The 27,400-nt window shown below is 51.2% G+C and overlaps 1 protein-coding gene across 11 annotated transcripts in view; it reads right to left on the bottom strand.

Annotated features, from left to right (window-relative positions):
* Window positions 1-27,400, bottom strand: part of TSPOAP1 (TSPO associated protein 1) — a 67,868-nt gene that overhangs the window by 35,298 nt on the left and 5,170 nt on the right. For 9 of the 11 annotated variants that reach the window (XM_032129559.1, XM_032129560.1, XM_032129562.1 and 6 more), the window contains exons 2-12: window positions 20,002-20,109; window positions 18,263-18,391; window positions 16,719-16,895; window positions 13,243-13,497; window positions 8,323-8,430; window positions 7,429-7,512; window positions 6,667-6,756; window positions 5,834-5,956; window positions 5,351-5,455; window positions 4,564-4,614; window positions 1,787-1,807 (exon numbers count right to left, since the gene is read on the bottom strand). In XM_032129559.1, coding sequence (XP_031985450.1) covers window positions 1,787-1,807; window positions 4,564-4,614; window positions 5,351-5,455; window positions 5,834-5,956; window positions 6,667-6,756; window positions 7,429-7,512; window positions 8,323-8,430; window positions 13,243-13,497; window positions 16,719-16,895; window positions 18,263-18,391; window positions 20,002-20,109 — 1,251 coding nt within the window. Of the gene's footprint in view, window positions 1-1,786; window positions 1,808-4,563; window positions 4,615-5,350; window positions 5,456-5,833; window positions 5,957-6,666; window positions 6,757-7,428; window positions 7,513-8,322; window positions 8,431-12,316; window positions 12,405-13,242; window positions 13,498-16,718; window positions 16,896-18,262; window positions 18,392-20,001; window positions 20,110-27,400 lie in introns of those variants that run through there. The other 2 variants (XM_032129561.1, XM_032129569.1) reach the window with 2 other exon arrangements.

Raw genomic sequence — 27,400 nt, 5'->3', positions numbered from 1 at the left:
TACACGTTACATCTTATTAGAGAAAAGAAACAGTAAGAACAGCTGCACTGGATCAAAGGAGGGCTTCCTCAAGTCCAGCATGCATCCCTGATCCCACCTTGGGACACAGCCTACAACAACAGACAGGTACAGAATGACTGCAGGACCAGAGGGGGATTTGCTGTCTTCTCTGGAGACATGAGCCAGCAGATGCATCAGGATACTGTGTTTAACAGCATCATAACAGTACCTTGTCCTGCGAATTCATAAACCACAGTTTAAATCCATTTACACTGGTGGCCAAGCCAATAGCCCGGATAAATCACAGTTTAATTCTAAGACACCTAATTAGTCAGGTGTCTTTTAATCTGTTGTTCCAAACAACATACAAACATCCCTTAAGTACTACTGCCACATCATACACAACGTGTACTTCTAGCAGCTACTTGTAGGGGATCGCAGACAGCTGGGAAGCAGCAGGTTTCCAGGGCAGTGCTGGGAGGCAGGAGGATAAGGAAGAGGAGGCCCAAGGATGTGGCTAGGAGGTTCAGGGAACCAGCAGGAATCAAGCTCCAGACACAGAGAAGATTTCTGTGTCTATGCCCAACCCAAAATGGGGAGAAAGAAGCCTCCCACAACTGGGACTGCATTTCCAGAAGAGGCTGCAAGAGCAGGAGCAGAACTTGCTGGGGTCAGTTTAACCCCCAATTCAGGAACTGATTCTCCACACGCAACCACCAGCAGGTCAGCCCCATCCTCTAAGACACTCTCCTCAGCTGGTCTGTCCACCTCTCCAGCTCATGCTCTCCTTTCAGATGTCCCTTGTTCCCTTTCTCCATATCTTCTGCTATGTCCCTTTGAGATCAGAGAATTCCCATTTTGCTACAGATGTGCAGTCCAAGGTCTTGCTAAAAACATGGCTGATGCCAAAGGAACTAAAGGAACATCCATAACTCTACATCAGTGTGGGTGCCACTTCTACGAGATGTGGGCATATCCCAATAAAGTCCTTTCCTAAGAGTTCCCAACACCTTACTGCTTTTTTGACCAGACTTGAGGCTGGCATTTTTTTAAAAACTCCCTTACCTTCCACCCTGCACCTCCCGCACCAGCAGGGAATTCTGAGCCCACCACTGGGCATGTTTAGCCCCTGCTCTCTTCCTTCCATGTGCCTTTGCACAGTCAGTGTTACCTGCATTACCCATTCCTCCTGACATCTCTGCCAGACTGGAAGATTTCAAAGCAGTTTTCTATCAGCTACAAATCCCAGCACTTCTATACCGGCCTTCTTTCCAAACCACCTGTGAACAGGCCACCTAGCACAGCTCCCAGGCTGGAACTTCATTGCCTACTACCTCTTCTGGGAAAACTATTATCTGCAATCTCTGCTTCCCATCTTCCACCCAGTTACAAAGCCAGCAGGACCCGTCTTCTTCTCCACAACGCTCATTTGCAACAGTGTCACCACTGCCTTTGGGGTTTGAAGGAAACACTTCACTCTTGGACTGCAAGTACTTCCCAAAAGACACTTAAATGTGGAGAAGGAGCACAGTTGGGCAATTCTAAAAATCTGGAAGTGCCCAAAAAAGTAAACTCCTAATTCTAATTGGTCAAGAAAGCAAGGCACTTAAAGAGAAAAGCAGCTGCTCCATCAAACTCGCAGTGGGAGTTCCTTTAATTACATTTATTTCTTGGCAGTAACACTCTTGCAATCTTTTCCAGAGTATAGTTAAAACAAGAACATCAAGCAACTGTCAAAGTCAGAACAGAGGGGAAAATGTCCTGTTTGACAGGATTAGAGCAGTACCTGCATACAATCCAAAGTACTCTGGGAGCAAGAAGAAAAGCAAAAAGAGATATCAAACCACATCAGCAGTTACACTACAACACTCTGCCAAAGACAACCCCACCCTCAGCCTGAATGAAACTGTTTTCTCACCAACTTACAGCGTCTGCCTTGCTCCATACTGAGATTCCCATCTCATTCCCAGAAGCATCTGCTTGCCAAACAACAGCCAAATCCCACACACCAAATGCACGAATAAGATAACCAGGCACTTTTCGAGGGCCTCCAAATCACAGTGTGCTTTGAGATGAACGACAACATGCTTAGAGTGGCTGCTGAATTTCAAGCCCCCTTTCCCAGCACATTGCACTCACCCAAAAGTCAACGGAATGGATATTTTGTGCCCAGACCTTTCCCCAGGTCTGAGACCATGGGAGTGCTGGGAATCAAAGCGCAGCTCAGAACCTGGCTGTGACAGGATCTGAAGCAGCTGACAGCCTGCTCAGTCCTGCATCCTGCTCCTAGGTCAGGGAAAACAAGCAAAGTTGAGCTCTGGTCACCTCATTTCCCACCAAAACTGGATTCCTGGAAGGAGGCTGTCTCCTTTTGCTTCTATGCAGTGCCAAAGGCAGTTGAAATCTTGTCTCATGTACTTTGGAACCACTGAACTACCTCGTTCCCATGATCATAACCCTCAAGCTTTTCCTCCTAAGCTGAGACAGTGCTTCTCTCCATGGCATTCCTGCACACACCCCATTCCATACTCTCCTCACCCCTGTCACTGCCTTGTCTGGAACTACAGAACACCTGAGGCTGAAGGAGATCACCCGGAACACTGGGATCACCTGATCCAAGCCCTCAGCTCAGAGCACGGATGGCTGCCGAGAGCTCTGTCCAGTTCTGAACATCTCCAAGGAGGGAGACTCCACTTATGACAATCATGGGACAGAACTCTTCCAACAGGAAAATGGACTACACTCATTCTTCATTAATCTCACATCAAAAAGCAATTCAAAAACATGTAAAAATGATAATACATAGCCCAGGCATCTCAAACCCCCTAAATTATGCCATACACTGATGTTCTGGAATGACTATGATTATAGTTAAGTAATTTAAATGACTGTTGCTCTGCATTAATCTGGCTTTTAATGACAATTCCTCTTTTTTTGGTCTATTTTGTAAAATTCAGGGTTGAATGGGGCTCTAAGAAACCTGGTCTAATGGAAGGTGTCCCTGCCTATAGCAGGAGGTGGAACTGGATTAACTTTAAAGTCCCTTTGAACCCAAACCATTCCATGATTCTGTGATCTCTGTACCAGTAACATGAAAGCAAAAATATTTAACTGATAAGGCCCTTGCTGAAGAACACAACCAGCCCCTTGAACACGGAACAAGAGGACTGTCTGTTTCTTCCTTTGCACAGGGAGATGTCTGCTGTAAGCCTAAGGAGCTTCTCCAACCTTTCACTGAGTTAGTTCAGAAAATGTTTGGCAAACATCATAGAATCATCAAATCCCAGAATGGTTTGGACTGCAAGGGACTTCAAAGCTCATCTTGTTCCACAGGCAGAAACACCTTTCACTAGACCAGATTGCTCCAATGGCCTTGAAACAGAATACAGCAACCCTCCCTCTCCCTAAACGCTGCTCAGAACCCAGCTAAACACCAGCTGATGGAGAGCAGCACCTGTATCAGCTGATCCCATCTCTGCAGCCAAAGCAGAGGTCCCCAAAGGGATGTGGCAAGAGGACAAGATACGATGTCACATCCCCCAGTACTCACCCAGCCTGCAACACTTCAATCCTGTTTAGCAGGAGCCCAGCACTCTTGGGCTCTACAGCTCAGACAGTGGCCCAGCCCCCTCCAAAGCTGGTGCTATTTGCAGTCAGGGAGCAATTTCCTCCATCAAGGACACTTCCCATCTGCATCAACAATCCTGGGCCCCCAAGAGCCACAGAGCTGCACAGCAGTGGGCACAGGGAGCTCACTCTGACATCCCTGCCTGTTTGTCACCGCTGGAGACAGGAGCATGGCCCCCGGAGATCTCACTGTCTGGGTGCACAGTAAGACCTTCTGCTCATCTCAGGTGTTTCAGTGCTCAGAAAAGCTCTGAGAGAGCAGAAGATGCTCCCCTTGCCACCACACCCAACCCAACCCTCTGGCAGTCACTAAATTGCCACATCAAGTTCCAGGGTTTGGTGCTGTGCCTTTGCAGCTGCAGGAATCCAAGGTTTTCTCCAAAGTCATCCTGACAGACACTGAGCTGATGCCAATCAACCCCAAAGTAGTGCTCAGCACATCTGGCAGGCTGCACCAGTACCCTGTCAGCCACCAGGCAAAGCACATTCCCTGTGCATGTCAGAGCAAATGGGACAAGGGAGCTGCCTCAAGCTTCACCACTCCTTATGCTCATGTTTTCCTATTTTTCCCTAATAAAACAAAGAGCACGCATACACAAGGGAAATTTTAAATCCCATGGGCACAAGTATTCTCCTTTCACATGATGCTGGAAAATGGAGCAGGCAGATCTGAGTTTGATTACTTAATGCATCCCTAAAAGAGTTTTTGGGCACGATCTGAATGAAGTAACCTATCTAAGGACTGAGCAGGCCAGCATTTAATTCCCTGAACTTTGACCCAAACGTTACTTTCACTGCAGCAACATGTTGCATCCGATCAAGACACTACAGCATTTTGCACAAGAACCAACAAGACCCAAGGCATCCAAACTGATACTATAAACAAAAGATACCAAATCTGGAACCACTAATTCCTCTTGTGTCTTTCTGTCTTACCTCTAGAAGCTGTACCGCTCCCTCATGTTCCCTTCTTGCCTCTGCCTGCGCCTAAAGAAAAATAAGGAAGGGAGTAAACCAGAAAGCAGCCAACCTGAGTTCACTTCTACTGTCATCCTACCTTGGTAGTCCATTGTAGACCAGAGCACAGGTCTGGTGAGGAGCAGCTGAGGGAGTTGGGAAAGTGGCTCAGCCTGGAGAAAAGGAGGCTCAGGGGGGCTTCTGGCTCTCCACAACTTCCTGACAGGAGGGTGCAGCCAGACGCAGGGTGTCAGGCTCTGCTCCCAGGGAACAAGGGATGGGACAAGGGGAAACAGCCTCAAGTTGTGCAAGGGGAGGGTCAGGTTGAATATTGGGAAAATTTCTTCACAGTCCCTGGCGCAGACTGCCCAGCGCAGCGGTGGAGTCAGCACCCCTGGAGTGGTTTAACAGCTGTGTGGATGTGGCACTTGGGGACATGGGTTAGCGGTTGTCTTGCAGCGCTGGGGGAACAGAGGGACTCGATGATCTTAGAGGGCTTTTCCAACCTTTATGATTCCATGATTTAATTATTTAAACCACTGTACAGTCTGGAAACATCTCTGGGCTCCGGACACACAGCAGAGTGAAAGGCCAGAACTAACATTCACAAGCAAAGCCCTTCACTTTGCTCAGGTACCAGAGTTCACCTGGACTCAGACACTCTTACCCTGTAAACACTCATCTACCTCCTCCATGCACACCTCCAAAGGAAACAGGGTGCAGGAGGCCATTCAGAGAGGAAAAGGCCCTGTCACACCCCACATACCTGCTGCAACCGCCGGACCTCCTCCTGCTTCTCCTGCAGGACTAGCAGTGCTTCCTTGTGCTCCACTTCCAGCTGCTGCCTCCGCTCAGCCACATTTCTCATGTGCTGCAAGACATGGCACACACACTGAAACCCTGTCCTGTGTCCTACCAACAGCCACAAAGCCAAACCAGGGCCTGTATTTCATGTCATTATTGCACAAAGTAAGAAATGCCCATCGCAAGGCAGAGCAACACAGTCACAGAAAACCCCCAAATCAGTGATGGCCATCTTATCTCCCACACAAATCCCTGAAGCAGCCTTTCCAAAGCACCTCTGCCCACTTTGGAAAGCCACGTTCCAGGATCCTGCAGAAGCAGAATTCCCAGTGGAATTCCCAGCACAGAGACAAAAGAATGGTCAAAAAAGGCAAAGAGACAAGTGCCATCCAAAGACAGCAGTAAGTGTTTGGACAGTCCTTCCAGCCATGTGGATCCTACTGACCTTCAGCACCTGCTCTAGATTCTCCAGCTTGGTTTGGAGTCCTTGATTCGTCTGAATTACTGAATCCCGTTCCTTAGTCACCAAAACAACCTGCAGTTTCAGGTCAGCATTCTCAGATTCAACCTGAAGAGAAAGGATTCTCAGTAAGCACAAGCAGCCATAGGTGCTCCTTGTATAAGTAACAGAGACCGGTTTATTTCTGTGCTTTCTGCTAGCAATGATACCAAAACCAGGAACCTCCTCTCCTTCTGGTTTTCATTTAAAACAAATAAATGAGCATTTGTATCAGGCCTCAACATGTAACACTTTATTTGCACACTGCTTCCCTCCCTAGATTCATCTCCCTCCCTGTTTCCAAGGAGGAAGAGACTGGGATAGGAACAGGCTATATAATGAAGAAAAAAAAAAAAAAAGCATGAAGGTCTGTAAGCATTTTTAATGTCTAATGGTAGGATTAAACACAGAGAATGGGACAGAAAATTCAGCAGCCTGCTGAAATCATCTTTGCCTTCTCCACTTATCACAAGGAATTTTTGGTTCCAGGGTGCACTATAGCCTGATGACTACCAGCAATGCAAGCAAAGGCAAACATTTCCACTTACAGCAGTTATTAAACACATAGGAAGCCTTATGCAGGGTGGCAAATTGACACATGGGACTGACAAATGACTTTCTAACTCTTGTGCATTACATTTGTCCAGAGAAGAAGCTGGCAACAGAAGCCCAGATCAGCACATGACTATTACTGAAGCTGGAAATGTGAGAACAGCATGTTCTTCTCAGTAACTCTGCAGAAGCCAATGCTGCCAACCTGACAAAGACGCTGCTTTTACCTGTCCTGCCCACCCAGCCTTCTCATTCAGCTGCAAGTTCTCTTCGGCCAGTCGTGCATTTTCACTCTGCACCTCCTGCAGCTGGATCTCCTGTCCAGAAAGAGCAGGAATTACTACACCAAGGCCCTCCATCTAACTCCCCCAGATTATCCTGCAGAGCAGCTCCACTGCTCCTGTTTCCTGATGGTGCAGGATGCTGGTGCAATGCTGCTTGAGGGGTGGGAGGCAACAGTGAGCAGCACTGCTCAAACAGAACCCAGCCCTGGGCCTGGGGTTGGACCTGGATGACCTTTAAGGTCCCTTTCAACCCAAACCAGTCTGTGATCTCTTAAGGAAAGCAAAGCAGAAACAGAAGGGAGAAATCCAGATGCTCTGCTATCACTTGCAAAAACTCCCTGGAATTAAACAGGATTTCAGCCAACAAGTAAGAAGCACAAGAAAATGACGGTGGGATGGTGGTATTACCATCTCCATACCTGTCTGGAGTGCCTGTGAAAATGGTATCTCCCCAAATTAGCAAAAGGTCATGGAATTTCATCCAGTAATTTATGTAGCTGTATTCAGCCCACAGGTAGCTGAAAGGCTAAATAAACAATCCCAGCCTTAATGGCTGGAGCCCCAAATTTGTGACACTGTTCAAATAAACAGAAACACTGGTGATTCCTTATTAAGATGAACTGAAGACGATCCAAGAGAGGCACAAAACAACTCAGCTCCTCTTCTCCCATTATGCTCATAACAGTAGGCAACAAGAACACTTACTAGTTCTTTGCATCTTTTATGCTTTTTCCTCACTTCATGCTCAAGGTTTTCACATTTTTTGCGCTTTTTCTTGAGTTCAACTTCCTGCACAAAACAAGCAGAAGTAGATCAGCAAGTCCACACTCTTACAATGCATATGAAATTCAAGTCCAGCCTCTCAGACTCAGGGCTGTATTAGGTATTTTTATTTTCTTATGAAAATCTCTTTGTGACAAGCTTAAACAATGTAGAAACCAAGGGAGACTTTTCTGAAAGTTAGGAAAATCAAAAAATAAAACAACTATTCCCCTCTTCCCCAAGCCTTCAGTCTGGAAACAGTTCTGCTCCCATGTGTGTGGACTGTTCCTATTTACACAGGATAGCAGAGAGGACATGGTGTGGGAGACAAAACAACAGAGTTGTTTAGAATCTTCATCTTTAAACACCAGCTGTGCTACTTTAGCTCCTATTCTAATTCCAGTGACACCTAACAGAGCACAGACATCCTCTTTATCTGCAGCTATTCATACCCCTCAGACAGACAGGAGCTGCTAAACCTCCCTGTGAACTGTCTTAATTTGCTGGAATAATTCACAAGGGACACATTCCTCATCCACATCTGTCCCCAGTTCAAATACGTCTAAACCAAACACAGCCCAGAACCTACTGGCATGTTCCCCTCTTCTTTGAGTGTGACATATTCCCCTGCCAGCCCAGCAGCTGCCACCCAGCAACACTCTGCATGCAGATGGCCTGTGTTTTCCTACCGATTCCCCGAGCTTCCCGCTTTTGCAGAGCAGCTGCACCTAAAGAGACGTCAGTCCCCAAAATCTCTACCTGGATTGCACATGTGAACCCCACAACAAAAATAAAAAAGTAGAGCACTCCTTCCCCCAAACCAGGTTCACAACTCACCAGCTGCTGTATCTGTTTGCTGCTCTCCTGGTTTGTCACTGCATTTTTGGGAGGGGAATTTTCATGTCCTTCAGAGGCAGGTCCCAGTGGTTGCACACCTGGTTCCACCTGAAAGCACAGGAGATGCCAGAGAGCTCAGGGACATCCAGGACAACAGTGCACAACGAGGGAGAAGGGACTTTCCTGGCAGTACCCCCCAAGAGAGCAACGCTCCACAGGGAACTCCTGATCTCTGAGCCGCACCACTTGACACGGAGAAAGCTGGACACCATGCCAGGGATCTCTGTGCTGGGAATCTCCTGGAGCCCAGTGCCAACCAGCCCAGCTTGACTGAAGTGTCCCCGAGGCACAGCGGGCTCCTGGAAGCCCTCAGATCCAAGCTCCCATATTTGTGCCTCGCCTAACGACTCAATGACAGGCAGCAGCAACACCTTTCATGGCCCTCCCCAAAGCGACAAAGAGAGGAGAAGAGAGAACACAGCCCACAAACGACAGAAACAAGTGAAGATGTCAGAATCTAAGGGCAGGGAAGAGCAGACAAACACTACCAAGAAATGCAGCATCCCACCTCTGCTGGTAGCTGGGAAGGGCTGATAGGGCAGCAGTGCCATGGCTTCTGTGCCACCACCAAACCAGATGAAAGGAGACACTTTTTATACACATTTGTACACAAGTTTCTAACAAAATACCTTTTCATTTGGGTCACAGACAAACACACCTTAATCCTCTGAATTTTTGCTCTCAGCTGATACTTGACTTGACATTGTCTGCCCAGAATAATCCCTGACTACAGGGCAAAGACTGAGACACACAGAAGAAAAAGGGCCTTGATAAGGCTTTAAACATTAACTGTAAAGTTACTTCTGATAAACAGATTTTAGGGACAGATCTTTAAGGTCATCAAAGCCAACCTACAGAATGAGGAAGCAGCAGGACTTTATGAATCCATCTCAGCCTTAGCCTTCAGCTGACCTCTGTTACTGGGTCCCCAACGGTTCTGTGGCTCACGTGCATGAGCACACAGGCGCAGGGATGGCTTCAGTAATATTAAGCCGACGGCAAGGAGCTGAGAAGGGTCCTTGCTGTAGAGTTCCACAGAAAGCAGTTTATTGCTGCAACTTGTGAAGGGTTCCAGAGGCAAATGACCCTGACCATGTGACAGCTGGAGCTTGAGTACAGGGCTGTGGCTAACACCAGGAGCCAGCTGGGGAATCAGAACTGGGGTCCATTACCATAACCGAACACCCTGGGAGAGGCTCCTTCCCCTCACCATAACCGTAACTCTTTGGCACCAGAGACTGTCTTACCAAGAACTCTCTGTCTTTTGTACCACAGGTCAATCAGCCATCACAGACCTCTACTCAGACACAGAGTTCCTCATTTCACTCTGAACACCTTCAGTGCTGAGGAAGCAATGGGATGAGATCTGAGCTCCCTTTACAGCCAGTCGTTAGGGCAGTGTCTAAGCACTACACCTAGGATGTGATTTTTAACCTATTTTTGGCTTGAAAGATCTAAGTTTTATCTATGTCTATATTAATGGCTCTTCTGCTGAAAGCCTGAGAGCTCCAAGAGCTCACACTCAAGCCCAGGCTACCAAGGACTTCTCCTTTTTTGCTACAAAGAAAATTCTGAAATCACCTCCCATGTGAACCCCGTTCCCTACCACCCATGGAATAAGGTTCACTGCAGAGTCTGACAGTCTGAGCACCAACCAGCACATGGAAATTGGGATCCTCCACCAACCCAGGGTACCTCCATGAGTCCCAGCCCTTGGAACCTTTCAGGTCTGCTGTGAAACCCGTATTTAACTGTGGAATATCGGTGTGGAAATGTTTCTGAGACTTTTTTGTTCTTTTTCAATCACCTTGCTCATATTAAGTTTCAAACTGGTATCCAGAATCACTGAGTTTGGAAAAGCCCTCCAGGACCATCGAGTCCACCCTGTGCCTGATCCCCACCTTGTCCCCAGCTCAGAGCTCTGAGTGCCACGTCCAGCCCTTCCTTGGGCACCTCCAGGCACGGGGACTCCAAACCTCCCTGGGCAGCCCCTGCCAATCCCTGAGCACCCTTTCCATGGAGAAATTCCTGCTGATGCCCACCCTGAGCCTCCCCTGGCCCAGCCTGAGGCCGTTCCCTCTCCTCCTGGCCCTGTTCCCTGGCAGCAGAGCCCGACCCCCCCGGCTGCCCCCTCCTGTCAGGGACTTGTGCAGAGCCACAAGGTCCCCCCTGAGCCTCCTTTGCTCCAGCCTGAGCCCCTTTCCAGCTCCCTCAGCCGCTCCTGGGGCTCCAGGCCGGGGTGCTCCACAGTACAGGGTTCAGCCAAGAGACTGGCAACAGCCTCCTCCCTTCACCAGTGCTGTCAGACTTAGCCTCGCTGACTTACTCATCAGCCAGAAAATCTTCTGGCAGTGAGGACAGACTCTCCTGAGTCAGAGAAACGAAGCACATGCATGAGAAAAGTAGTCTTGTCTGACAGAACCTGCAGGATCAGGTGAAAATCAAGGTATGGAAAGGTCATTCAAGGAAGGTAAGGGCAGGGTAGAGTGAAAAAACATCCATGCATCTCTCTTCACCACAGCAGAATTTGGGGGGCCACTTGGGACAGAAATCTCAAACTATGAAGAACAAAGCTGAGAACCTCTCTGAAACGGAACTGTCCATAAGAACTGTGGAAGCCAACAAAACAAACAGTAACAAACCACCAACATTATGTAATATTCACCCCAGGGCTCAAAAACCCCTTTGGCATAAACTGTGTCCTTCACTTCAGCCGTAACTGAATCAATACGTGCAGCAAGTCACTTCTGCAACACTGCCTTAACACAAAATAACTGGGAAGATGGCAAATACCATGTTTTAAGAGTATTTAAGCATATTTCAGCAGACATTTTGACACCAGTTCTGGGCAAACTGATAGAAATTGAAACAAAGGCAAATACTTAAAAAATCCCCAAACAAACTTATATTGGAGGGGGTGGGGGGGAGGGGGAAGGCAACATTTTCACAGATCCATGAAGAGTTTTTTAAGATGTCAGCAAGCAAGTGGGTGAGGGAGATCCAGTAGGAACCTGCTTGGGTGCACAGAGGACATTCAGCTGCAGTCCTTTAACGGGCGTCTGCAGACACTGAGCCACCACAGGGCGAGGGGAGGGTTTTTTCTCTTGGGTAAATACTCATTGAACATGAAAGGGCTGAAAAAGAGGGAGCAGGAACTGTGCTCTGCAAGTACTGATGTAGCAGAGACAAACAGTGACAAGGGCCTCGTGACACTGAGAAATTACAGAGACGAATGATGGTTTAATAAAGAGTGCTTAGACAAAAAAGTGAAGAGATCTTTTGGGAAAGGGAGAGACAACTTCATTATGCTATCATATAAATCAATGCCACAGCGGCCGGGATGCTGCTGCATGCTGCTTCCCCAACACAAAACCGACAGAAAAAACACACAAAGGAGAGAGACAAAGATGATGAACACTGAATAACAGAAGAGGCTGGAAAGAAACAAAAAAAACCGGCTGAAAGACAGGGGTTTACAAATCCAGGAGTGACTTGGAATAGACGGACAAGGAATGAATATTCAATACATTTGCTGTAAGAGCCGGGGGCAATAAACGAGAGCAGCTGGCGGGAAGGTGGGGGGAAGACGCGCAGCCCGTCCTCCCACCGGGGAATGTGGGATCCTACCACACTGAAAACACGGGAAGAAACCGGGAGAACCCCCAGGAGCCGAATCCCCCGGAGCCCGCGGCTCGGAGACCCCTGACCCGCCGGCCCGGGGGCTGCAGGGCACAGCGGCACCCGCGGCCCGGCCCCGCGGAGGCCCCGGCCCGACTCGACTGCGCTGGGCGAAGCCGCTCCCCGGCGGGGCCTCGGGGCCGCCCGGCCCAGCCCGGCCTTACCTGGCGGCGGCGCGGCCCCGCCCGAGGCCCCGCGGCACCCCCAGCCCAGCCCCCGGCCCAGCGCAGCCCCCGCCGGCCCGGCCCGGCCTTACCTGGCGGCTGCGCGGCCGCGGCGGGGGCGGCGCCCTGAGGCGGCCCCGGATCTGCCGGGCTGAACCACTGCGGGCGGAGGGGCCGCGCGGGGCTGGGCCCGGCGGCAGCGGGGAGGGCGGGGTTGTGCCCCTCTGCTCTGGTGAGACCCCCTGGAGCTGCCGCCGGCTCGGGGCCCCGAACCTGGAGCGAGGCCAGAGGAGGCCCCGGAGCTGCTCCCAGGGCTGGGGCACCTCTGCTCTGGAGCCGGGCGGGGAGAGCCGGGGGTGCTCAGCTGGAGAAGAAAAGGCTGTGGGGAGAGCTCAGAGCCCCTTGCAGGGCCTAAAGGGGCTCCAGGAGAGCTGGAGAGGGACTGGGGACAAGGGATGGAGGCACAGGACACAGGGAGTGGCTTCCCAGTGCCAGAGGGCAGGGCTGGATGGGATATTGGGAAGGAATTGTTCCCTGGGAGGGTGGGCAGGCCCTGGCACAGGGTGCCCAGAGATCCCCGGCAGTGCCCGAGGCGAGGTTGGACAGGGCTTGGAGCAGCCTGGGACAGTGGAAGGTGTCCCTGCCCATGGCAGGGGGTGGAATGAGATGCACTTTTAAGATCTTTCCAATCCAAACCATTCCATGATTTTATGGAAAAGAAACGTTGCCGGGTTTCCTAGGTGGAAAAGCACAGCACGGGAGCCCTGTGCTAGGGGACCGGGACTGAGCTCCTGGCACAGCTCAGTATCCCTGTGCTGGTGTGGGCTGCCAGCAGCATCCATGTCCCTCCTCACCCTGTGAGACCTAGGGCTGGGATCGGTCCCTTTAGAAACCAGCACTGCACCTGTTTCCAGCGGATGTGAATCACAGCCCTCACCTTAGTGAAGTTCCCTAAGAACAGCAATTAACTGAGTAATTAAATAGCCAAACTTGCCGATCGCTGACCCACTTGTCTCACCTCCCTGTGAGCTCTCCCTCCCAGCGTTGGGTCTCCCAAGGCCCCCCTTGGTCGAGGTGCACCTTTGAGGCAGGAATTTGTCGGTCCCAGATGTGCGGCAGCACTGGGCATGGCACTGCCTGAGCTCATTTTGGAGGAACGCAGACACTCCTTGAAATTCTTGAGCGCAATCTGCCTCTGGAGCCGCAGCACCTCGCGCTGCGATTCCCGCAGCAGGCGGTCGAACTCGATGACGTTCAGGCAGCGAGGGTCATCCTGTGGGAAACCAAACACGGCACCATGGCCCTGACAAGCTCCAAAAGGTGGGACAGGTCACATTTAACATGCTAGCACCAAAAGAGGGGAGGCCGGGAAAACCCAGGTAGTGTGGCACACATGCATGGCTGACTTCTAGGTCTCCAAAGCCTCAAAACTCACTTTATATCCTTTATGCAAATACATTATCCCTCGTGAAGATAAAACCCAGCCTGTAATGCTCCTGCAGCTCTCCCAGCATGATGCCCAGGGCTTTTCCAATCATGGGCCATCTCAGAATATGCCAGCAGGGAGCGTGGCAGGATAATGTCATTTCATGGCCCGGCCAAGTTAGAGCTCTTGCTGCTTTCTTTACTCCTTGTTGTGGGTGCTGGCAAGCGCTGGGCTTTGAGAGGTTGCAGGAATGAAGAACATCTAGGATTTGGTCAGTTCTTCCTCAGGATAATATTTGGTTTCCTATCATTCTTGATTTCTCTCCTCTCAAGACAGTATATGTGATGGACACCTATCTTTAGCACAAGGGGTCACTCCCATCCGTTCATGACCCAAACACAGGAGCTTTTGAAGGAAACCAGCACAATCTGACTCTCACAAAACCGCGAAGAATATGTCACCAGCTGGTTTGATTCTTCAAAGGTTTCCAGATTTCAGGAAGCTGGAGAAACATGTACCTGCATGCCCATATGTACAAAATTGGTTTATGAAAACCTGTCTTTTCAAATCTGCTGCTGGAGGAGACACTGTTCATTCCCCTGGAAAGCTCCTAAGCCAGAGAATTCAAGACATAATTGGTATCCAGGACAAATGCAATCTGCTTCCCTGTTCACTTCTTATTTGCCCTAAAAATAGTGTGTGCCTTATAAATACAGTTTGTGGAGAGAACCATGGTTACTCTCACACTGCAAGGGGGAAACTGAGGCAGCATTAATGGGAACTGATTATAGATTCAAGAAGTGAGCAGCTGGGCCTCCTCTGTGCCAGGCCCATGTTCAGGCTATCAGGGTAGTAGTTCTTTAAACAAAATTGGCTGTGGCTATGTATAAAGTCTCCCTTCCCCCACCAAAAAAGGCAGCTATTCCCAACAGACAGCCTCCAAAGCCTGGGGGAACAAGGGAGTAGAAAAAAAAGCTCAGTTCTCCCCTCAGTTTCTATTATATCCATCCCCTGCAGCTGTTCCCCCCAGTCCTCCACTTCCAAGGATCCATGCTGCAAGAAATTGCAGCCTGGATTTAGCTGGAGCCGGGGTTTGGTTGGAAGCAGATCACTGGAGTATGATCTCAGGAAATTATTTTATTCCATCCTAAGAGCCCTGGCTTTGCAAAACAAGGCCAATGCCTTTGCAGCCCAGGGTGCAGGGTGTGAGTCCTGCTACTGCCAGGGAAGTGAGTGGATCCATTTCATAGGTACTGAAAAATTTCTACTGATTTAAATACCCAAGATTAAAATTGATTTGGTTACAAACTCTGAACGTGCACATCATATCTCTGCATAAAACCCCCTTCATTGGCATAATGCATTTTGCATGCTGCAGACAGATTAGGGGAATTTAGAATTTTAAGTAGCTGGAAATTAAAATTTAATGAGCGGTTTGCTTGGAAGAGAAATGGGAAAAACAAGATCAGACAGAATGATCTGTACTGCTCTCTTTTCTGTGGATTCCCTGCTCAGGCATCGATGTCCCGGTTGCTGGTGCCACAGACAGGGTCACCTTCCAGGACAGGGTGGTCACCCAGGTCACCCGTGCCCTAGGAAGGCAGTGACTGAATTTGTCAGCCCTGACGGTTGCACCCGTGTGCTTTTCCTTGGCCAGGAATTAATCTTGCTCACCCCCTTCTGTCACATTCCTTTGCAATCTGTCACTCTCCTGTCCCTAGCAGGTTCAGGTTGCCCAGCGCACTCTGTTATGAAAATCAGAGTGCTTTGGAAAGGGTCTCTTCCCCTTTCTGTGGGGACCTGAGGTGAGAAATCAAAGGAATGGGAAGGAAACTTCTTGCTGACACTGTAGAGCACAGACAGACCTGGATAAGTTTGTCCTGTAGTTCAATGCCAGGAAGGATCAATGGGGCAGCTCTGTACGAACACCAAATACACCCCATTGTTCTTATCCTGACTAGATCTACATTAGGGAAAGACTGAGACTCCACCTTCAAACCTGCAGTTAAAAATGAACATATGGGAGCACAGGGAAAAAAATAAAGCTGTTTTCAATGAGGAAGTATTTGTCACCTAAATACCACGTAAGTAGGGCAGGTAGAAGTGCAAGTGTTCAGCTCAGCTGGGGACAGGGAGGTACAGTGGCACTTGACTATATTTGCATTAGCAAACCGGGGGGAAACCAGCATGGGCCCAAGTGCTACTGAGCTTCTCTGGAGATTTGAACTGACCTGAACTGAAAACATCCAGTTTCAGAATAAGAGATGCAACTGAGATGCCCAGAACAGGTTGCTTTAGTCACTTTGAGTGAGAACCATCTCACCCAGCTCCAGCTGCCTGCAGAGGCTCCTTTCAGAGCTCTCACAGAGAAAAACTTTGCAGGAGTGACACATCTGACCAGTCCTAGATCTCGGGATGAGCTAAATTACCACTTTATCCCACCATTTATATTGGCATGGCCTGTGCTGGTGCTGAGGGGAATGCAGGTCACCAGCCCAGGAGCAGACACTAGCACTGGGGATGGTTTCATGAACACCCAGCCCTGCCTGGGGGCTTGTAGCCTTGGTCATAAACATGTCAGGAGGCACTGAATTATCACCAGTCTCGTGGTGGCTGTGAGTCCTCAGAAAGCTGCAGCTCGAGGCTTGGGATCTAGACTGGTTTTTGGGAACGTGCTGGTTGGCTTCTCAAAGAAACGCTTTAAAAGGAGGCCCTGCTTATCTTGCTTGCAGCTCAGTCCTTTGAAAAGTCATGCTGTCTGTGGCTTCTTGGGGGTTTCCAGGGAAGGAGTTTTAGTCACTGCTGGAAATGGCAGCTCAGATCCATGAACTGATGGAGGGACAAGCAGGGTGTCCCTCAAACACACGCTACTGGAGAGATCTGGACACTGTCTCTGCCACACACTCCCCCGGTGTCCCCATTCAGCTCACACATCAAATCCCCTGCCCTGTTTTCAGCCTCCAATTGAGACTAATTCCCCTCAAACCACTTCCTGGAGCCTGGTTTCCATCACTGCTGTTGCACCACTTGTCCCCAGCCCCGGAGTGATGTCCCACAAAGTGTCTCACCTTCCCTGCCAAGAGTTTAGCCTGCAGTTCCCGGCATTCCTGCTGCAGAGCTTCAATCTGCTTGTCTTTTGCCAGGAGAGCACTGGCTTGCTCTGTTAGGTCCTTGGCACGCTGGCGGGCAAATGCTTTTTTGCACAGTTCCAGGCTGGAGCCCTTCAGAGGCACCGGAGCAGTTACCTATGCCAGAGAGCAGTGAGGTGTGTTTGTGTGTGACCATCACCCCTTGGTGTTCACCAACCACCACCCCATCACCCTTTTGTGTTCCTTAACCACCACCCCATCACTCAGCACAGGGAGCACTGTCAAAAATTGCAGCCTGGCCCCAAAGGACAGACAAACAGACAGAGGAGCAGGACAGGCCTACAGAAAAGTAGAAGAGGAAAGGCTAGATGGAAAAGTGGCTCAAAGAAGAGGTGGGAAGGACACAGTACTCAATAGGTACAGCCAGCACCGGGGCTGCAGACAGGGCAGAAGTGGGGAGGGGACAGAGAGAAAAACAGTATGAGGTAAAAAAGACAAGAGAAGGCAGCAGAGAGGAGGGGAGAATGGCAGGAAAGATGAGCATGGGCTCAAGTATAGCATGGAATCAAGGATAGAGGTGGCCAAACCAGGAAGAGAATTGGAGCTTCCGTGGGTTTTAAGGCAACAGGAAAGAGCTTCAGCATGGATGGGTGGAAGACAGAGGGAAAGGCAGGGGCTAAGGAGAGCCCAGCAAGGGCCAGTGCAGCCAGGGAGGATTGGGACAAATAAAGCAGTATTTGTATAGGTGCTGGGGGTCTGCATAGTATGTCAAATGGTTTCTCTTAACATAGTATCTGACGAGTCCGTCTGCTGCCCTGCAAGTACCGATATCCCATGACAGACGGGCAGCACAGTGCCTGGGCACAGAGAGGGCAGCAGCGCCAGGAAATCCCCCTACCTTCTCTCCAGCACAGTTTTCACTTCCTCCTTTCTACCCTAAACAGCTTGAATTCCCCATCACAATCCCCGCTTTCCTTCAGGAAGGTGTGCCCAAGATCCCACACCCTACAGCCACCTCCCACTACTGCTGCACCATGTCAGACACTCCAGGGTTCACAACAAGCTGCTGTTGGGTTGGAGAAGGCAGAAGCCCTGTGGCTTGCACAGCAGTTCGAGTGAGGTGAGGATGGGACAGAGATGCCTCTCACCCCTTCCTGTTTTGCTTCACCGCACTCCTTTTCTTATTCAAATCCTTCCTGTTTCTTTTTGGTGAAGTCAGATGAATTATTTTCATGACTTGCCCAAGGAAAGCTGAGTTAATGACTTTAGACTACGACCTTACAGTAAGAAACCAAGCAGGAAGAAATTCCACAAACCAGCCCCCAAGAGGAGTAGAGAAGCTGGCGATGGCTGGGGTTGGTGATTCTTGCTCTGCCGTGATGTGCAAAGCATGCTTGCTGTAGGTTTAAGAAAAAGGGAAAGGAAAGGCCTTTCTAGCTCAATGGAAGCAGAAAACCAAAGTTCCTGGTGGTGGGGTGCTCTCCCAGCCCAGCTCCCCAGCCACAGCAGGTCCCGGCACCCACCACTTTGAGGTTTGCCTCCTGGAGCTTCCGGGCTCTCTCCTCCAGGCGCTTGGCGATCACCGCCAGCTCTGCGTTCTTCCTCTTCAGGTGCTTCACCTTCTCCTCCGTCTGGGGGAAGCAGCTCCTGCGCTGGAGAGCAGAAGGAGAAGTTGGAGGTGAAGCCCTTGCTCAGGAGCCAACATTCCTGGCTGAACCTGACCTACGTAAGGCACACAGGCCGTTTCCCAGCCAGGGCTTAGTTCTCCTAGAACTATCCCAACCATTGAACACCAACCTCTGCTGCCCCTCCAGTCCCTGAAACCTGTGTTTTCCTGGTATTTTTGTTAATGTGACCTCTCAGTCCCCATGAGATGCCCCTCACCCCACCCTGGACCATCCCACATGGTCCCTCTCCATCCACAACATCCCTGTTGCAGGCTCTGCTAGGACGCAACATGTCTCCAGCATCAGGGTATCCTGGCCACCCACCCTCTGGGCTTTCTCTTCCAAAGTCTTCCCAGTTTATTTTCCCGGGATTACAGGACTCGACACACCCCTGAGGATTTGTACTTGCACAGCGAGCTTATCTGTGTCCTTTCTCTCCTGACACCAAAGCATGAGTGGGAGAAGGCAACAAAGGACTTTATGATATTTGCAAAGCAAATTTCCTTTTTCTTCCTATTGATTCTGTTCACTCTTAATCCCCTTTTATTTGTTATCTGTCCGTTCCAATAAGCTGCCACTTGCCGATGGCTCCTTCTCCCAAGGTCGAACCCAGATGTGTTGTGCCATCTTTTCACATCAGCAGAAACGTCAGGCCGACTGATCCTCACGATTATTTCCCTCCCTCCCCCAGTGAGAGTGCACCATGGGCGCCTGGGCTGGAAGGCTGAGGCTGATTTTTGAGAGCCAAATTTGATGAGAGCACAGGCTTGTGCTTCACTAAAATCCAGATGACTGATAAGGGCTAACCCCTCGGGGTTCAGGACATGCTGAATTTATGCTTTTAGTGTTAGAAAATGATCTAAAATATGCGTTTTGAATGGGGTGATATAAATCTGAAATGCTGAGCAATCAAATTTGCCCAGCGTGGCTGGGCTGCATCCCCACACTGCAGGGCCGTGCAACGGGTGATGCTCTCCAGGGAGGATGCAGGAGGGAAATATTCCCTCTTTCCTGAGGGTCCTGGCTGCCTACCTGGGAAGTCAGGCATGGGGGAGGGGGCAGAAGACAGAAGGCCCAGGCTATGGCAGCCTGGCTTGGCTTTGGGGTGCAGCTGGGGAGGATGTCAGTGCTGGGCTCTCGTGGGAGCAGGGGGCAGTGCTGCACTGTCACCCAGAGCCAAGGCTGAGTGAATCAGTGTTTCTGCTTTTCCAGTTAAAGAGGAAATAAGAGCGACTTCCCTGCCCTCCCCTGCCCAGCCCTGCTCTGCACTGTGGGGAAGGGTCTGGCTCCAGCTGACGGCTGCAGTGTAAAGGCACCCAGGGGACCCAAAGCACCCAGACCCCCTTCATTCTCTGGCCCTGCCCAGATGAACCTGTGAGTTCAAGAAGCATTTGGACAGTAGTCCTGCACATGGTGTGACTCTTGAGGATGGTTCTGTGCAGGGCCAGCAGTCGGATTCAATGATTCTTGTGGGCCCCTTCCCACTCAGCATGTTCTGTGATTCTGTGATCTCTTAGAGTTGGCAGCAGACAGCAGCTCTCTGTGTCCAGGACTCGCTCCCCATGGAGCATCCCACGACAGCGTCTCCTGCTCACCAGCAAGCTGTTCTCCTCGGCCAGGCTGGAGCAGCGGTGCCGCAGGTCCTCCAGCGCACTCAGGAGCTTCGTGTTCTGGCTCACGAGGAAGCCGTAGTCAGCCCCACTCTGCAAAACAGCACGGAGAGGCAAGGCAGGGCTTCAGCTGCCTGGGGCAGGGACTGCAGGTCCTGCGGGACCACAGGGATTCACCAGGGGCAGGGGCAGAGGGGCTGCAGCCTCACACCAGCCCCAGCCCTGCGGTGAGCCCAGCCTGGCTGTGCCGGGGGCTGGCAGGGTCAGGGTGCTGGTGGCAAAGGGTGGGATGTGGGAGCTGATTTCAGGAGGAGGCAAGAGGCTGCATGTCCACTGGGGGACAACTAGCCTTTGAGGCCACCCTGAGAGTGACAGCTGCCATCTCCATAGCTTTAAAAATTCTTTCAACTTCCACCCATGGAAAAAGCCCAGACCCTTCTGTTGTCCTGAGCCATGGCACCATCCAAACTGGCTCAGGTGAAACACGGGCAGAGCCAACAAGACCCAGGCAGGCAGAACACAACCCCTGGCACCCCAGACATGTGTGCTGCTCCCCACAGCTAAGGGACCCAGTGGCCTCCAGCACCACGTGGTTTTGGAGGCAACCAGACTTCCTCACCCTCTTCCCCACATCAGCACTCGTGTTTGGCCCAGGAAAGTGCCCAGGAGCCAGACCCCAGATCTTCCTCTCTGTGTCAGCCTTGGCTCCGGAAGAAGGTGACATGCAGGATTTTTTGCAAACACCAACTTCATTTTGCCACCTCAAAAGCAGCAGCGGCAGCAGCAGCTCAGCCGGGAGCTGTATATAGAGTTTTGTGGTTGCTGCTTCCTGCCGAGAGCAGCTCGCCGCAGGCTCGCTACCGGAGCCGGCTCCCAGCAGGGATTTCTGGGCGTGAGCAAAGCTCAGAGCTGAGCTGTTGCTTCACAGCTGCCATATGGCAGTGCCTCGGGAAGATCTAGCCACATGTTTTCCCAGCAGCCAGGCAGGTCCTGCAGGACCCAGTCCCAGAGCCCAACAAGTCTCCGCTGAACGGCCGTGACCCTCCCGGTGCACAGCTCTGCCCTGCAGTTTTCCAGCCAAAGCTACGGGGGAAACATCCCTCGCTCCCAAAGGAGTGCTGCCCAAGCTTCCGGGGTAGCAAGAGCTCAGACAAGAGTTCAGCTCTAGGGGTCTGAGACTGCCTAAAACTCATTACACTTTTGAACAATTCTGGTTTCTCCATCGTGTCCACTGTAGAGATAGGGCACAAGACCAGGGCCACAAAGTCCCCTCCCACTGAATTCCCCAGCGTGGTGCCATGCCCATGGCTCTCCCAGCCTCTCACACCTGTATGGAAATGCCTTGACAAAGCAGGGAGGGAAAACACAGCTGAAGGAGGTTGAAAACAACCAAAAAAAAACCCCCTGAAGATGACACCCAGCCCTTCCCATCAGCCTCATCAAGCCCCTGAGACACCAGGATATGATGTGCCATGAGCTGACAGGCTTTTGGCTGAGTGATTTGTAGATGTCCACCCTCCCTGCAGAAATCCCCGGGTTTGTGAAAGCTGGAGTGAAATGCCCCATGGAAGGAGGCTGTACTGCTACCCACACGTGGGAAAGCAAGAATACATTTTCCTCTGTTTTTTTCTCTCCTAGGCACTCCAGGCCACTGTTCTTGGGGACATCACACTGCAGCACCTGCCTGCCCTCTCCTGCTCTCCAAAAACTTAGGGCTGCTCCCAGGGATGGTCAGGGTAGGCCCAGAAACAAAGGAAATCCCTGAACCCAGCATCCCAGGGATGCCAAGAAGCTCCCCTGGGAGCCATGTGCACAGCTCTGTGCCCAGTACCAGATCCTGCAGCATCAATCCCATCCCTGCAGCTTTACAGGGACAGAGGAGGTGTCCCAGGGAGCATTTCCCCCATCACCAGCTCCGAGAACAGCAAAGCACTTCCTTGGCCTGGGAATCCACGTAGGGGGCACTGCAGGTGTCAAAGAGGAGACAAAGCAGGGCGGGTTCACGGGGAGAGGGGTCCTACCAGCATCTCCTGTGCTGTGCATGACAGCACCTCGGGCTGGTCCCCTGCTGCCACCCCCAGAGCCAAGCAGGCAGCCCTGGGATGAAGTCAAAGTGCATTATTTCCATCTCTTTGCCACTGCCAAGAGGCCTCAAAATTCTTGCCTGTGGTTGCACTGAGACAGGGCAAGCACCATGAGCCAGCAGCCTCTGCGCTGGGATGGGAGCAGGAGAGGTTCTGAGGAGGAGCTGATGTGCTCCTGCTTCTCCCACCAGCCAGTCAGGACTACTGACATCAGCAGCATGGGGTTTCAGTAGGGGACAATCAGCACCTCCAGCATGGCATGGGGATCTTTTGGGGACCTACATGCAAATTCCTGCATTTGAAACCCCATTTCTGTAGCCATAAACCATTTCATCAGGGCAGGATGCAAAGGCTCATAACCCCTCACCCCTACCCTGCCAGGCTGTCCCCAGCTCAGCCCAGGTTTCGTGTCACGACTCCAGAGCCCATGGCATGGCAAAGGCTGGCATGTCCTTTCCCATTCTGTGGATGTTGCTGCCTCCCCGGGCAAGGTGCCACGGAGCAGGAGAGTGTGGCTGTGTGCTCCAGGCTGGGGCCAGGCACAGGGCCAAGCCTCCCCTGTGCCAGCACGTCCCTCTGCGGCCACAGCTCCTTGGGGCTTTGCCCAGAGAGGCACAAGGGACATCAGCAGCGAGACGATGTGGAGGCAGCAGATCCTTGCTGTGCCAGGATGTCTGTCCCGCGCGGGGACGTCACTGCCCAGAAAAGCTTTGCCAAACCTTCCCATCGGCTCTGAGCCGGCGCTGGCTGCATCAGCTGAGCCCTCCTCCAAGACCACGGAGAGCCTGGAACCGAAGGGCTGTCTAGACGTCATCCCACGCTCATTAAACATTCATTTCCTATAATGAAATGGCTTTTAATTTATCAACCGCTCCACAGCTCCTTAAGGATCCCGCGCTGCACGGCGCAGCCTCGCTGCTGGCTGCACTCGGGGCTCCCACGGTGCTTTTCATGGGGAGCTGGAAGTAATCGTCAGGGAGGAGAGACACAGAGGCTCCCCCCAAAGTGACTCATCCTGATGAAGACATACAGAAGTGTCAGCAGGAGCTGGAATCCAAATGCGTCCCTCAGTCAGGGAGGTTTTCCGTGAGCTGAGGCAGAGCTGACACCATGGGGCAGCAGAGAGGGTCTCCAGGCAGCCACATTCCCCAGATCAGGAGCATCCTTGGCCACTAAAATATTAACCTAAAAATTGACGCAAGTGACACGTTCTTTTGCCACAGGAAAGTTTCTAAAATGAGAGGAAGGCAGGAGCAGAACAGCAGGGATGCTGAGGGAGGAGAGCAGCAGGCACATGGCTTTGAAGCCTCCGTTACAGGGAAATCAGCATCATCTGTTGTCTCTTTTGGCAGGTAGAGCCCAAAGTTTCTCCAAGACACATTGAGAGCAGCAAACAAAGAAAAGCCTCAGCATGGCAGCTGCCAGAAAACTGCTGCTTTTTCACCCGAAAGCTTCAAAAAGCACAGGAGAGCTGCAGCGGCTTTTGCAGGGAGAGGTGCCCAGCCAGGCTGCTAAATGGGTCACGCAGGCAAAATCCCTCTGGAGCACCCAGCATCCAGCACAGTCCTTAAAGTCCTGCAGAAAACTTGCAGGAGGCCTTTGGGGGACAGTAAATCAGCCAGCAGCCGTGCTCCGCAATGCGGCTGGGGCTGTGCCGGCACCGCGGCACGGCCTGGCACCCACCGGCCCAGGGCTCCCCCAGCCAGCCCTGGGGAACAGCCAAAGTCTGAACCCTGCCTTGCTTTGAAATTCCTGCTGAGAGCCGGACAGGGAGGAGGAATTTACCAGGTGGCCCCATGAGCAGGAGGTCTCAGGTGGCCTTTTGGAAGCAGGCAGGCACATGGCTGATTTGAAAACAGGTAATTTGAAGGTGTATAAACCACACGCAATTTGAAGGTGTATAAACCCCTGACAATTTCAAGATACCCTGCAGTGACTTCTCCATCTGCAGCTCATCCAGGGTACAGCTGCTGGGTTTGCTTTTGCAGGAGCCATCTCTGAACACAACTCCCCTCTGCAGACACCTTGCAGAGTGATTTCCCAGGTGAAGCTATCCCAGCTCTCCTGCTATCTTGGATATATTAAATCCACTACCTCTCCTTCATTTGAAATCATTGTCCCCAAGCCTCCACCATGTCAAAGCCCTTTAGCTGTTCGTTCCACCTGACTTTAGTAATTAGTTCCCTTAACTTCTCAATCCTCTTCACTTGGAAATGAAGCCTATCATTGCCAATCCGTTTTCTCCTCTTCCAGCCAGTTTCAAGGGAATCAGCCACCTCACAGAACAAAGTTATTTTCCATAGGCTGCTCTTCTGCAGTGCCCTCACTGCATGTCAAAAGCAAGACAAAAATAGCCTCACCTCCTGTTCGGTCAGTGAGCAGAGCCAGCCCCGGCGCTGCCGCTGCCGGCACAGCGAGCAGCCAGCACATCCCCACCCAGGGAACAGGGACAGTGCTGCCAGAGGTATGGGAGCAGTAAGAGACATGCCTGGGACTAGGCTGTGGTTATCCTGCCACTCTTCTGACAGGCAGTGTGTCCCACTGCGCTTGTCCTGCTTCCTTCCTGCATTTTGCGCCGTTCCTGGTTTCAGACACAAACATCTCTGTTGTGCCCTTGCCTTTAGGGCACTTCCCCACAGCCCTGTGTGCTGCCAACTCCCCTTTCCATCAGTCAGCATTTTCCCCTGCTGCCCATCCCTCTTCCAGCCTACCACTTGCCCTTATTTATGTGATTTCCTCATTTATCTGATTTTTATCACTCCATGTAACAAATTCACGGAAGAAAAAATCCATCCAAGGCTATTAACTTCAAAGGTCCTGCCTCCAGCATGAGGAGTGCTGGAGCCACGAATTGAAAGATATTGAGGGAATATTCAGAGGAGCAGTCACTATATATTTGCTGTTTCTCTGCATTTCCCCAGGCATCCTCTCCTGCACACCCTCTGACCACTGCCAGCTCTTCATATGCTCCTCACTGGCTGTTTAAAATGAGACGCAGCTAAAATTGGAGTCTTGCAAAACCAGGTCCTCTCTATCTTTAAACCCTCTGTGGAAGCCCCATTATGAATCCCAGGACCACAAGCCCAGCTATTCCAGGAGGAGAATAATCACCTCAGTAGCCCTGATGGCCCTGGCTCACTGTCCTTTGATGAGCTCAGCTTCTCCAGCCTCCCAACCAGGGAGAAATTAATGTTCCTGCAAAACTGAGACAGGGAGGAATGTGAGTGGAAAATAAACTCCCAAGGCAGAGGATCAGCTCTCCAAAATCCAATGCTGCAGCTGGGTCCAGGGTGCAATGCGGCACAATTCCTCACCTTTAACAGCAAATCCAAAAGACAGGAGGATTTGCTAGGAGATGAGAGAAAATGACACTGAAATACCTCAGGGCTGCTGGGAAGGTGGCTCTGAAATGCTCCTGAGGTGCTGCACATGTGATTCTTCATCCTTCACCATCATACAGAAAACAGGGCAGGGAGTTGTGAGGAATGAAGGGTTTGGAGAAGCCATGGGAGACTCTGGCAGGGGAAAGGTGCTGCTCAGAGTGCAGGTTCTCATGGTGCTGAACACTGCTGGTATCACCAGTTCTTTTGTTTGGCCAGTTTGCGCCTGGCCCTGCTCTCCAGTGGGCTATGGAGACGTGTCCCTGCTTCCAGCTGCCCATGACCCGCCTGGAGCAGAGGCATGACAAGGTCGGTGTGGCCCTGGACAGGCTTTTCCCAGCTGTGACCCAACTCTCTTGTGTTAAGCACAAAGTGTTTTGCAATCCCAGGATGTGTTGGCCACAAACTGCAGCTGATCCATCAGATAACCTGCAGCAGCCCCAGGTTGTGCAACACTCCTCAAGTACAGGAACATCACCCTCCTGCCCTTGGGCCACTATGTGACCCCTGGCCACCTCAGTGTCCCCTGCAGGGTCTTTGCCCCCTACACACCTCTGAGAAAGATATCTGCATTTTGTAGGGTGAAAAGCAGGTGCAAAGCCTGTTCTACCAACTACCCTTTGAACACTGGTGTACAAGTGTCTCCCTTGTCGCTTATCAGCTTCCAGAAAGATTTGGCCAAGCTCCACTCGTCGTAAAGCAGGACTGTGCTCCATCCCCACTGCACTCAGGGGATACTGCTGTTTCACTGCCCAGCTGGGGAATGTGTGGAAGACAGGCTGTGCACTATAAAACCTGGTTGTAATATTCTGAAGCCAAGACAGCTAAGCTGTCTTTTTCCCCCACTGCAAAATTTTGTGGGTGCTGAACAGATCATTGAATCTGCAGAGAAGTAGCTCATGCAATGGTATTTCCACTAGAAAAAGAAGTGCAAAATGTAGAAGATGTGGGAAACAAAGTGTGAAAAACTTCAGTGCAAACACAGAAAGACTTCGCAACCTCTGCTGCTGTGTGCTCATGCACATTGCAAATCATTTGAGCTAAAACATGGGTACTGGCATTTTTGGAGCTTTCTGTTGCTTAGCTCTAAGCAGAGGTCAGTCTGCAGCTCCCAGCACTGCAGGCTCAGGCCCAGACCACCCTGAGGTATTTGTGCAGCATCTGGACTCTTTTTGGATGCCACGTGTCAGATAATTCTATTTTGTAAGCATGCAAAAACCCCCAAACCCCTGGTGAAGAATGATAAAATTTAGTTCTTTCCAGGTTTGGTATTTGATGGCTGGAGTAGGGATGATTGTTCTCTGATATCTCATCTTTCTTGTAACAGAAACTCTAATCCAAAGAAACACTCCCAAGAAAGGCATGAGACTTCTGCCTTCACCCTGGGAAGCCACTGAGCTGCAGCTCAGTAAATCCCCCGCTCATACAAAAAAGCCGCAGCCCTCTGAGGATCATGGCTTGCAAAGTCAACACCAACTCTCCTTCTCACCACAGAGCCTCAGCAGCAACATCCATGATCACAGGTGTGCTTTGATTAAGTGGAAATACTCGATTCCTCACCATGTTCAGCTCTGAAGAGGCATATTTGCTCTTCTCCCTAGCAGAGTACATCAGGGAGCTGAGGGGCAGCTTTGGTATGTACAAGTCAGTTTTTGCCCAGAAATCTGCACTGCAGTTCTCACCTGCTTCTTCCTGTTTTCCAAATCACTGGCAGCTTCCCAGGGGCCAAGAGCACCTTTTCTTTTGTGCCACATTGGCTAAAAACCTGCTCGAGTTGCCCAGGCAACTCGATAGGAAGATAGGAAGGAATTATTCCCCGGGAGGGTGGGCAGGCCCTGGCACAGGGTGCCCAGAGCAGCTGGGGCTGCCCCTGGATCCCTGGCAGTGCCCAAGGCCAGGCTGGACATTGGGGCTTGGAGC

Source organism: Corvus moneduloides, chromosome 20 (genome assembly GCF_009650955.1).
Source record: "Corvus moneduloides isolate bCorMon1 chromosome 20, bCorMon1.pri, whole genome shotgun sequence".
NCBI classification, from domain to species: domain Eukaryota; kingdom Metazoa; phylum Chordata; class Aves; order Passeriformes; family Corvidae; genus Corvus; species Corvus moneduloides.
Note: the sequence above shows the minus strand (reverse complement) of the source record. Positions and strands in the feature narration are given on the sequence as shown.